This window comes from Sebastes fasciatus, chromosome 5 (assembly GCF_043250625.1).
Source record: "Sebastes fasciatus isolate fSebFas1 chromosome 5, fSebFas1.pri, whole genome shotgun sequence".
NCBI lineage: Eukaryota > Metazoa > Chordata > Actinopteri > Perciformes > Sebastidae > Sebastes > Sebastes fasciatus.
Genome location: NC_133799.1, coordinates 2,273,588 through 2,286,000, shown reverse-complemented (window position 1 = coordinate 2,286,000; position 12,413 = coordinate 2,273,588). Strand labels below are relative to the sequence as shown.

General features: G+C 39.9%; 1 protein-coding gene across 1 annotated transcript; it reads left to right on the top strand.

The window, feature by feature from the left end:
• The first annotated feature begins 3,332 nt into the window (after window positions 1-3,332).
• slc34a2b (solute carrier family 34 member 2b) lies at window positions 3,333-11,355 on the top strand. Its single transcript, XM_074634518.1, has 13 exons — window positions 3,333-3,466; window positions 4,147-4,202; window positions 4,283-4,411; window positions 4,501-4,629; window positions 4,818-4,961; window positions 6,237-6,348; window positions 6,440-6,635; window positions 7,293-7,388; window positions 7,630-7,741; window positions 8,231-8,398; window positions 8,685-8,801; window positions 8,912-9,036; window positions 10,439-11,355. Exons 2-13 carry the CDS (start codon window positions 4,157-4,159, stop codon window positions 10,967-10,969), a joined length of 1,905 nt encoding a protein of 634 aa, XP_074490619.1. The 5' UTR covers window positions 3,333-3,466; window positions 4,147-4,156; the 3' UTR covers window positions 10,970-11,355.
• Window positions 11,356-12,413: the final 1,058 nt, after the last annotated feature.

Sequence of the window (12,413 nt, the reverse complement as noted above, 5' to 3'; positions counted from 1 at the left end):
TTACATTCAAATCCAGATTCAGATTTTTCATGTAGAAATTCTTGTTGCAATAACACAGTTTTCAATTGGCTTTTCTGTTATAAATAATAAATCAACATTGGTTAAGGAATGGGTGGTATTTCTGTGGCTGTTTTACTTTTCATTTGACCATACAATGTATAATGTTTGATGTATTTATTGAATTTTATATTAATTTTAGTGCACCTGACTCCTGGAGTAAAATACAGCAACTCATTAAAATCAATTCATCATCAATTCAGTTCAATTTTACATTTTAATCTGTCAATTTATGTATCGTAATTACAATATTCTAGGGCTTTGTTATATACTGTATACTATTCTACATCGTAAATATCCAAATGTATCTATTAAATTATTTTTCCTAATAAAAGTTTTAATGGCTTTTACTATTTTTATAAAGGTATTACCTCGTATCTGTTTGTATATCTCATTGTTGTTTTTTTGTTTTTGTTATGTTATATTATGTTATATTATTTTTTAAACTTTGGATTGTTGTCTCCTGATTGGTTAGTTTTCTTTTTACTTTGTGTGCTTTTTGTTGTCATTTATATTTTGTTGTATTTTTCTAAATTATTTTAGCTTAAATTTCTTTTTTCCTTTTTTGTTATTGTTTTGTTTTTCTTATTTTGTCATTATCTGGATTTTATGAAGTCATGTGCATTTGTAGATAGATTGTTTATTGTTTTATATTTTGTTTAATATATAATATAAGTATAATAAATATATTATATAAATATATTATACTTATACTACTATATATATATATATACATATATATATATGTATATATATGTATATATATATTGGTTGTATTTTGAATTATGTAAGCTTAGTTTTATTTTTTTCCCTTTTTTGTTATTGTTTGTTTTTTATATTATATTGAGGGGAGCTCCGTTGTATAAGCCTGTAGCTTCTTGACCTCACCTGACACATTTCTTTTCTTTCATTATTTGGATTTCATGTAGTCTTATGTGTGTACACTTAAATTAAATTAATTTAATTAAATTTTTAAAAATTGAAATGTGTTTGTTCATCATTTATCGTGTGCATTTGTAGATAGATTGTTTCATTATATTGTGTTTGATTAGCTTGAATTTTTTGGAGTGGGTATTTTAATTTCTTATTAGTAGGAGCACTTGTTTTGCTGAACACTTCGTACCTGACTGCTGATGGCTGAGCTGCCTTTATATTATTGGCTGTGTAGTAAAGTAGTTCAGCGTAATGACTGTTGTTTTGAAGCCAGATGATATGATACAGGATCAGTTTGGATATCAGGTTACCATCTCTTTAGGCACATTAAGCATAAAAACATGTTATATTTTATTAGTGATTTGGTGTAATAGAGGAAACTGGTCTGTTTTGGGTCCCTACTGTGATAAAAGGAGTAGAAGAAGAGTGTGACAGGCCTCTCAGCCGTGCAGCTGAGGAGCCCAGAGGGAGCCAATCTCACATTAAACTAACTCTGGTGACCAAAGCAGATTAAAAAGCATCATGTGGGACTCTTAACGCTGCCTTTGGAGTTCAGATTCAGATGAAAAACATCATCTCAGTGTCTCACAGTGTGTGAGTACAGTAAGTCTGGCTGAAACATGTCCCACATTTACCATAAAACCGAGCACTGCTCCGAGCTCCAGTATTCCTCCATACCCAACTGTTATCGTCATCTCTATCAAAAGATGGGCTTTAAAGTTGAACTTGGTGAACTCTTTTTAGTGCAGCATTAAATGTGCAGTGATTGTTTTATTGAGGTTTGGGAGTAACTGAAACATCATTCGAGTTTAATCATTTACTTTTACTCAAAGCATTTCTTTTAGATGTAATATGATATGTTGTTACAGTCATATCTCGGCCGTATCTCTCGCTATAAACTCACACCAATAAAGAAATAGATGTATGCATGGACACGCGTGGGTGTGTTGTTGTTGTGTATACGTGTTGCCAAGGTGGGAGAGCGTGTGTATACACATGCATGATGAGTGAGGATAAACTGTGTTAATGTTACTGTTATGGTTTTGAATACTAACAGCTGATTATATGTACATTATCAGGAGAAAATGTACACTGCAGTTGCTCCAGTGTGACACAAACATAAATAAAAACACAGAAAAGCAATTCTAAAGAAGTGAGTTTTTAAAAGACGTGACAGAGTCTGCAGCCCTGATCTCCTCAGACAGGTCATTCCATAGTAGGAGTGTTTTTTATTCTAATATTGCTCAATTTAAATGTATTTTTTATTATTATTTATTGAACTTTTGTTCTTTTTAGCTCTTTATGTTCATTACTTGGAGTTGCATTTGATGTATGACTTGTGCTGCATACAAACTGATTGATAAATATTCTGTCGCTTTAAACTTGGGTATGAAAATATTTTGTCTAAAATTATATATTTATCATATTTTAACACTTTTAAATCGCAGTCTTCTCTTGTGTGAATTGTTTTAGTGTTGTATTATGATTGTTTTACCCTTTATGTGAAGCACCTTGAGATTTCACTGTATTTTTAAAGTGTTACAGTATATAAATTAAATTCACTATTATTATTATTATTATTATTATTATTATTACAATAATAGTACTATCCAGTACTTCATAATAAAAAAGAAAATATTACAAAATGAAAAAAATAATAATAATACTTATTATTATTATTATTATTATTATCATTATCATTAACAATAACAATAATAAATATTAGTAAGAAAAACAAGAAAATATAACAAAATGAGAAAATATAATAATAATAATAATAATAATAACAATAAGTATTATTATTGTTATTATTATTATTATTATTATTATTATAACAAACTATCCAGTGCTTCACAAGAAAAAAAGGAAAATATAACAAAATTAGAAAATATAATAATAATAATAATAATAATAATAATAATAATAATAATAATAAATAATAATTTTGTTTTGTGTAACATAAACATGTGGTGATTTCTAAAAAAATGTTTTGCAACCTGAAGATCCCCACCAGGGGGCATCTTCCCTGATTATTCTACAGTAGTATTGGTCCACTCTGTACCTGAGCCTTTGGTTATACCTGTATCTTAGACTAAAGCCTGTACACAGGTGCTAACCCACTATATGGATTAAATACATATACTTGTATATTTTAGTTATAACACTACTAAAGTTGAACACCATTTTATCATTGTTTAAAAATAAATAAATAAATAAAAATAATGTCAGATTTCCTCCTCATTCAGCTCTATATCATGTGTATTCCTTGTGTCTCTCTCTCACACACACACACACATAGAGATAAATGCACCTTGCAGCCTCGCGCACTCTGCACATGTGTGCGCGACCTTTGAACCGAGAGCAGCGCGTGTGTGCTCGGAGCTGCGCTATAAAAGAGCGCTCAGTCCGCACGAGAGCAACAGGTAACCAGGTGAAGCCTCCCACTCAACACACACCGACCACCGGACTGCTGCAGGTGCGTACAGTCTCCGGTAGTCTCCGGTAGAGGGGTCGCTTATTATCCTCATGGGAAACTTATTCTAATCGATTTTTAAGTAACATTGATTTGAGGATCCAGGATGCGCGTGAGAGATGATACCTGAAGATGCAGCTGTGAGGGCAGAGTTGTATTCTAGTTCTCTCAGAGAGATAATACGTTTTTAAGGCTTTTCTTTTTTTCTTTTTCATCACATTTATTTTGGAGTTTAGGTGATCAAGTTGTAGTTATAGAGTTTAATTGTGTTATAATGACTTTTATACAGCTCGATTGTTAATTTAATCACTGCATTGAAAGAGTCATTTTATTTTGAAAAGCTGACTTGCACAGGTAACACATCAGCTTTTGCCAATAATATGTCTTTATTTTAATAATTTTAATTGTTTTATTTATAACTTTTCCTCCCCAGACATTTCTCATCACATTTATTTTGGAGTTTAGGTGATCAAGTTGTCGTTATATAGAGTTTAATTGTGTTATAATGACTTTTATACAGCCTGTTTGTAGACTAAATCATTGCATAGAAAGAGTCATTTTATTTTGAAAAGCTGACTTGCACAGCTTTTGCTCTATTAGTAAACCTGCTCCTTCTAATTTGTCAATAATATGTCTATGTTATAATCATTTTAATTGATTTATTTATAACTTGTCCTCCCCAGACAGTCAGTCATGGCTCCAAGACCTCAAGTGGGGACCGATCCGTCCCCGTCTCTCGGTACGTCCTTTCCTGCTGGATACTTTAAAACAAACTGTGTCACCTTTTCCCTAACATGCCCTCCTTCTATCCTGCATTAGATGATGACGGTCCGGCTAAAGACACGGCCATCCTGCCGGCTTACTCCACCGTGGACCTGGTGAACGAGGAGCCGGATGCAGATCCCTGGGATCTCCCAGAGCTCAAAGACACCGGGGTCAAGTGGTCAGGTGAGTGAGAGAGGCTCAGCTCTCCATTCTCTGCACAGACGTCGGTACGCCTTTACAAAAACCTGACTTTGTGTTGTTTTTTCTTCCAGAGCTGGACACAAAAGGGAAGATTATCAGAGTGCTGACTGGTATTTTGAAGGCCATAACGCTGGTTGGACTCCTCTACCTGTTTATCTGCTCGCTGGATGTTCTCAGTTCTGCTTTCCAGCTAGTCGGAGGTGAATTCACAGAATTACATGTACATGTCTTGGGTGTTTATCACCACCCATCAGTGCACATTTAGCTTATTTGCTTGATAATGCCCTGGCCGACAAAGTGCTGCTTATGTAATGTGCATGCAAGTGTTTTTGACCTGAGGGTGTGTGTGTGTGTGTGTGTGTGTGCGTGTGTGTGTGTGCGTGTGCAGGCAAAGCTGCTGGTGACATCTTCCAGGACAATGTGATATTGTCCAACCCTGTGGCCGGGCTGGTGATCGGGGTGTTAGTCACCGTGCTGGTGCAGAGCTCCAGCACCTCGTCCTCTATTGTGGTCAGCATGGTGTCCTCTGGATGTGAGTAGGAGGCCTACACACACACATGCATTTGTTGACATGTCTACCCGGCACGTTCTCATTCCCAGGGCGCCAAATACCGACGCTTTGTCACGGCTGTCAGCGTTAGATACCGACGCTTAAAGGCAGGGTTGCCGATGTTCTCCAGTCTACACAATCTGTTGTATTCGTTGAAATGGTCTTTACCCCCCGACAGCGATCCATTACTGATGAGCTCTGAAAAAGGACATGAAAAGAGCCGTCATCTGTAGCTGCTGTAATCCTGTAAAAACGTCTACCAATCACTGCCTCGCGGTCCGCTTGGAAAGAACCAATCAGATGCCTCCCTGCCTACCTGCTCGATCTCTACCCTTGGCGCGCACCAGCCTGAACTCAAAGCGTGTCGCTGCCGCACGTTTCCTGGAGAATGGAAGAGAAAACTCAGCCCTGCAGTAGCACTGCTGCGGTTACTGGTCATGAGGTAGCGTTGTTGAGTTGAGAGAAGCTGTCTGTCAACGTCTGTTATGAACGTTTTCGTTACTACCGCATTGTATTGTGGGATATTCCAGCGTTGCATACTGTAATATTTCACCGGAAATAGTATGCAATTCACGTACTATTGATTTCGTACTAAGGTTTTGGACATACCAAAATAAATCTCACATACTGTTTTAGCGTACTGAATAGCATGTTAGGGTGGAATTTCGGACGCAACCCGGGAGATCGGTGTTCATGCCTCGTGTGAAACCAGAAGTCAAAGTTGATTTATTTGTCACGTAACTTCTGTAGCTTTTCCTAAACCTAAAACTAAGTAGTTTTGCTGCCTAAACCTAACCAAATCGATCTATTCCTAAACCTAACTAAGTAGTTTGTTGCCTAAGCCTAACCAAGTTGATCTTTTCCTAAACCTAAGTAGTTTTATTTTGAAAAGACAGGAGCGGAAATTGACACATGCATCACGTGTTACTGGAAAATTGTAGGAAAACGCACAAAAAATATGTTGTTGAAGATCGTGCTGAGGGTCACGAAAAAAAAAAAATCAAATAGATAAAATTTGTGACTATTTCACGAAACACGACTATTTCCATGAGACTGTGTTGTACAATCAGCTGTTGGTTCATGTCCCCTTTTCGCAACGTTCAGTGCCCGAACCTAAGCACGTGTTTCCTGCGACCGTAATGAGTGATGCCGAGGGGGTCTGAAAAAGCGTCAGTATGTGACGAGTTGGGATGAGAACGCGTTGGTCTACCCAGACACGTGCATGCAGCTATAGCGTCTTACTATTTTATCCCTCAGTGCTGGAAGTCCAGTCTGCGGTGCCGATCATCATGGGCGCCAACATCGGAACATCTGTCACCAATACTATTGTGGCCATGATGCAGGCAGGAGACCGAAATGAGTTCCGCAGGTAAATCAGAGCATGTAATAATAAAGATAGGACAGAGATAACATTAATAACTCCAGGAACAGCATTTAAGAGTGTTCCTTCACGTCACCAGGGCCTTCGCCGGCGCCACGGTGCATGACTTCTTCAACTGGCTTTCCGTGCTGGTCCTTCTGCCCCTGGAAGTCGCCACGGGTGTTCTGTACAAACTCACCGGCCTCATCATCGATTCCTTCAACATCCAGACTGGAGAGGACGCCCCCGACCTGCTCAACGTCATAACGGACCCTCTCACCAACTCCATCATCGAGGTAGACTCAGTGGAAATCATCAGGAAATGTCTATAACAACTACACCTGAATACATTATCACTAAATTTGAATGTAATAAAATAAATCTTTGAGTTGCATGACAAATCTTATACTTGCAGTTGACAAATTCCACATAAATAAGACAAGATTCTTCACGATTTTTAATATTATTATATTATTATATTTATTTGAATTAATTTCCCCTTATTAAACTATATTGACTTTTTATGTTATTTTTTTATTTATTATGTTAAGGTACCTTATTTTATTTATTTAATTAATTAATTATTTTTTTATGTATTTATTTAGTATTTTATTTTATTTATTTATTTGACAGGGACAATACATGAAGGCTTTGTTACATTTAAATAAAGTGCAACCGGTTCAATGAATATAGGACTTTTAGCCGTAGCTAATTTGCAGACTTTTCTATATTTAATTTTAATTAATTAATTTACTTTTCATATTGAGTTTGAGTGTCATTACTTCTGTACACACTGGAATTGTGCAAGAATTGTGTTGAATGTCGAGTGTTTGTTCGCAATCTTGAAAAAGGAAGACAAATAGTCCTTAAAGTCGGTAATATTACAGTAAAAAAATCACGAAATATGCATTATTAACATAAAGAACTTGTGTTTTAAAAATGTGTTTTCTTAGCTGGACAAGTCTGTCATCACTGGCATCGCCACCGGTGACCCAGCAGCCAGGAACAAGAGTCTGATCAAAATATGGTGCAAAAAGGAGGTCAACACGGTGAGAAATCAACAAGCGCTGCATCACATGCATAAAGTATTAGTTTGCTTCAAGGCGAACACAGCAGCAGTTCAAAACACATGATAAAGCTATGGTTACCTCTGCTTTCTCCCTGTTAATCACTGATATTGTCCTTGTTGTATTGTGACCACAGTGATTGTGCTTCGGTTACGTACGATCATTTAAAGATTATCATTGACTTCTTAATTATTGCTGCCTTGTTGTGTTTTGTCTCTCTCAGACTTTCTGGAACGAGACAGTGGACAGCTGTCCTGCTGGTGTCCTCTGCTGGGTGGAAGGAAACCTGACCTGGGCCCAGTTGAACTCGTCGTGGACCGATTACCAGGATAAATGTAAGTGTGTCTGCAGCGGCGAATACAAAGCAGTTCGGATTATCCGATCCACTAAAGCTCAGTGATATACGAGACACAACAACGTCCTTCATCCAGACCTTCTGATGTCCGCACAATGGCTACCTTTGAGTCGGTACAGTGACTCAGCTTAAAAAACCCTCCCTCGACCCGGCTACCTGCTCAATACGTCTATTCATGCTGCCTCGTTGAAGCACCTGAGTGCCACATGACCATAAAATGGTAAAAGTATTCTGCCCCCAATTAAAATAAATATGCTTTGTTGTAGAAATAGGAAAAAACATCTAATTTCATGAGATCACAAACCCTTCTTGTTCTCCACAAAATGCAGTTTTACCAGCTCCATGTATCACAGAAAGGTTTGCTCTAAAGTTGAGTCATGCACACGAGACTATTTTTAGCTGTCGCATAATGCCGGCCTCGAGTGGACGCTTCTCAATGCCAATCATCTCTTTGACGGTTCGTTTGCAGGCAAACACATCTTCGTCAACGCTAATCTGCCGGACCTGGCGGTGGGCCTCATCCTGCTGGCTCTGGCTCTGCTCTGCCTCTGCACCTGCCTCATCCTCATCGTCAAGCTGCTCAACTCCATGCTGAAGGGGCAGGTCGCCGTGATCATCAAGAAGGTGCTCAACACAGGTAAAAAAATAATCATTTCCTGTCGACTTGCCCTCTCTCAGAGCCCGTTTGATAGTCAGCACATCCGTCCTCCGTGGTGATGCTTGATGAGCAGCACAGGTACAGCCTCCCCGCTGCTCGTGGCTCGCCTCCAGGTTCGCCAGTCCTGCTGCGTGACGAGAAAGCTCAGGCACACGAATACTGTTGTGATAAAGCAGCTTGTTTGCTCAGGTCACAGTGCGCCGTCACACTGGGCTCACTTCATCAGGTTTAATACCTCACCTCCTGTGTTTCTGTTTGACTACAGACTTCCCCTTCCCCTTCGCTTGGGTTACTGGCTACATTGCAATTTTGGTGGGAGCGGGGATGACCTTCATCGTTCAGAGCAGCTCCGTGTTCACCTCGGCTATCACTCCTCTTGTTGGTAAGTCACCATTTACATCATGATTTGGTTGTATTTTCTTAATTTTTATTTAAAAAATACACCATGATATTTATATGTATATAAATATGTTGTGAATCTTCTTCCACCAGGTATTGGTGTCATTAGCCTGGAGAGAGCTTATCCTCTGACACTGGGGTCAAATATTGGTACGACAACCACCGCTATACTTGCTGCTATGGCTAGCCCTGGAGAAACACTAGCCAACTCCCTGCAGGTAAGATGCAATATCAAGTTTCCCTTCTGTGTTGGTTTTTAGCCATGTTAGCAGCGTGGCTCTATGGATGGCAACAGGCCTGTTGGTCCTTCAGTCGGTGGTCCAAACTGAAATATCTCGACAACGATTGGATGGATTGCGATTAGGGATGTTAATAATGAACGTTTAACCCTAAGTTAACCTGGAGTTGTAGCATTTATTCAGAGACAAATAAACTGTACACACACTGCACTGCTACGTTCACAGCTATAACACCACCGACAACCTCGCACTCACCGCCACCAAACACACACACACGGTCTGTCGGCCACTCGCTAAAGTTACATCGGGCAGACACAAAGCTGAAAACGTCGCAGCTACACTAAATGATGCGGTGGAGACTTTTACTGGGATAATACATGCAGCGTCGTGGCTGCTACAGTAACTCTCCCAGACGGGTGAACTGGGGACTCTGTTGTTGTCTGTTGTGCTCAAACACTGCAGCTGGTGATAAATGATGGACTCAACCTATTTGTGCATCGGCTTATCGTTGTAGCTGGGCGGCACCGATCTTGTCGGTTAACGGTTAATAATCGGTTACGAGGGTTGGTTATCGGTTAGAGAAATATTCAAAACTAGCATCCCCTAATTGCGCTAAAATTTAGTGAAAACATTCATGGTCCTCAAAGGACGAACCCTACTGACTTTGGTGATCCCATGGCTTTTCCTCACGCGCCATGAGGTTGACTTTTTTTAGTGAAATATCTCAACGACTATTTGATGGATTGCCATGAAATTTGGTGCAGACATTTGTGGTCCCCAGAGGATGAGTTCAAATAACTTTGATCCCCTTCAAATAACGTATCCCCCTACATTTATCCAAATATTCAAAATGACAGTTGGGTGCCAGAGAGGAGAGAATAATCTTAAACTGCGCGTCGGGGTGCAGCATCGCCCTGAAGGGGATTCTTTCACCACAATGACCCGCTAGCTGTACATTATCCCGCTTATTACACAGCTACTTACTGAAGAAATCAATATTTTGACACAAAAACGGTCCTCTTGAGTCCGACATCAGAACTGCGCCCATAGCAACGGTCTGCTATACATAGCAACGGTCTGCTATACATAGCAACGGTCTGCTATACATAGCAACGGTCATCTATACATAGCAACGGTCTGCTATACATAGCAACAGTCTGCTATACATAGCAACGGTATGTTATACAGAAATTGCAGACCGCAGAACGCCGTGATTGAATAATCAGTATCAAGTATTCAACACAGCCGTGTAATTATCATATATATGACATGTTAGCATGTTGGCTATTAGCTCAAAGCATTGCTTGTTGGTTGATGTTTTCTATGAGATCTCACAGTGTTGTAGTCGTGTCTGACTGTCATCTGTGTTTATTTTTTCTAGATTGCACTTTGCCATTTCTTCTTCAACATCATGGGCATCTTACTGTGGTACCCGATCCCCTTCACGCGGGTGCCCATCAGGTTGGCCAGAGGGCTGGGGAACCATACGGCTCAATACCGCTGGTTTGCCGCGCTCTACCTCATCCTGTGCTTCCTGCTTTTGCCTCTGGGCGTATTCGGCCTGTCGCTGGCCGGATGGCAAGTCCTGGTCGGCGTCGGCGTGCCCATCGTCGTATTGGCCATCTTTGTGATCATCGTCAACGTGATGCAGTCTCGCTGCGCCCGCTTCCTGCCCAAGTGCCTCCAGACCTGGGACTTTTTGCCCAAGCCCCTGCACTCCATGGAGCCCTGGGATCGCGTGGTGATGTCGTGCTTCGGCTTCTGTCGCAGACGCTGCTGCTGCAAATACTGCAAGTGCTGCAGAGAAGACGAGGACGAAAAGATACGCAGGAACAGCAAGAAGAGTCTGGAGATGTACGATAACCCCGCCATGACGAGGGACGAGGAGGCTGTTAAAGCAACACAACTTTAATATTATTATGAAGTTAAATTTGTATCGATAGAGGCGATGATGCGTTAATGTATTTGTAACACACCTCCCAGGTCGTGGGATGTCGATGATTCATGCTGGAGAATATGAACAGAAGAGTTGAACCTGCTGTTTCTGGGCACGTCATGTTTTCTTTTATGATGTTTTCAATTTATAGTTGAGACTACTATCTGCTATGACTTAAATATGGGTGGTTCCGAATGTTATGACTTTGTTTTTATATTTTTTATTGTAACGTGTGAGAGGTCGTCGGTTTTATTTTCAACTTTGTAACATTTACATGTCAAATGTTTAATGTAGCGTTGAAAATATTTTCAGTATTTAAGACTAAATAATGTTTGTAAATTAAAGAAATTACTATTTTTAAAGTGCAGTTTTGTCACCTTTTTCATCACTTTTATAAAGATAACACATGCCAAAGTTATTCATAGTCACTTATATATCAATTCATTTGATATTCAGATGGACTGGCGACCTGTCCAGGGTGTACCCCGCCTTCGCCCAATGTCGGCTGGTATCGGCTCCAGCCCCCCCGCGACCCCTAACGGGATAAGCGGTTGCAGATGAGGATGAGGATGATATTCAGCTGAGATATTTCCAGTTATGCGTGTGTTAACCTGCACGTACTGTTGTCATCTGACCTCGTGAGTCCAATCAAAGTATCTGCTCCTCTGTACCTGGACAATGCCCTTCCTCTCTGTTTATGAGGTTCCAGGAACACCGATGGACTTCACTTACAGGACACTCAATTTAAAAGGCAGACTTTAGCCACGTCTTTTATTGTATTATTTCTGACTTAATTATCACAAACAGTCTCTAGGCGTCATTTATCGGGGGCAGTGGTCAACGCTGACTCAGTTATGTAACTGATTTCAGGACAGTGTTGAAAGACTTTCCGCTGTATACTGCAAGCTTTGATTGCATTCCCCCCCCCCCATGTCTCCGTGTCCAAATGAGCAATATATTCGATAATTCACAGTAATAACACTTTTAAGAATTCAACACATTTACACTATCTTCATATTTCGTTTATCATATTTACCCGTTTGCATGTGATAATGTAGTGAATGCACTGTGAACACAAAACAACAAAGTGCTCTGTGAGTAACATTTAAAGACCTATACAGAAAGCTGACTTAACCTGAATTTATACTTGCATCAGCAAAGGTCGCGAGGGTCTGAAACGGCCAAAGTGACATCACCATATCAGACAGCCCTGCTGCAAGTTTTCGCCTGTCCTCGTGCACATCCAACATTTCCTAACTCCCTGAGACCCCGTGGGATCGCGGGCGATCCCGACTGACATTACTGTCTTTCAGAGGCTCTAGTAGTAGGTTCAGTTTTAGGGCTGGAGTGATGACACAGATATGATATGAAAACCATCCACTGGCACCAACCATGTCATGCTAGCTTGTCGGGAAGGAGG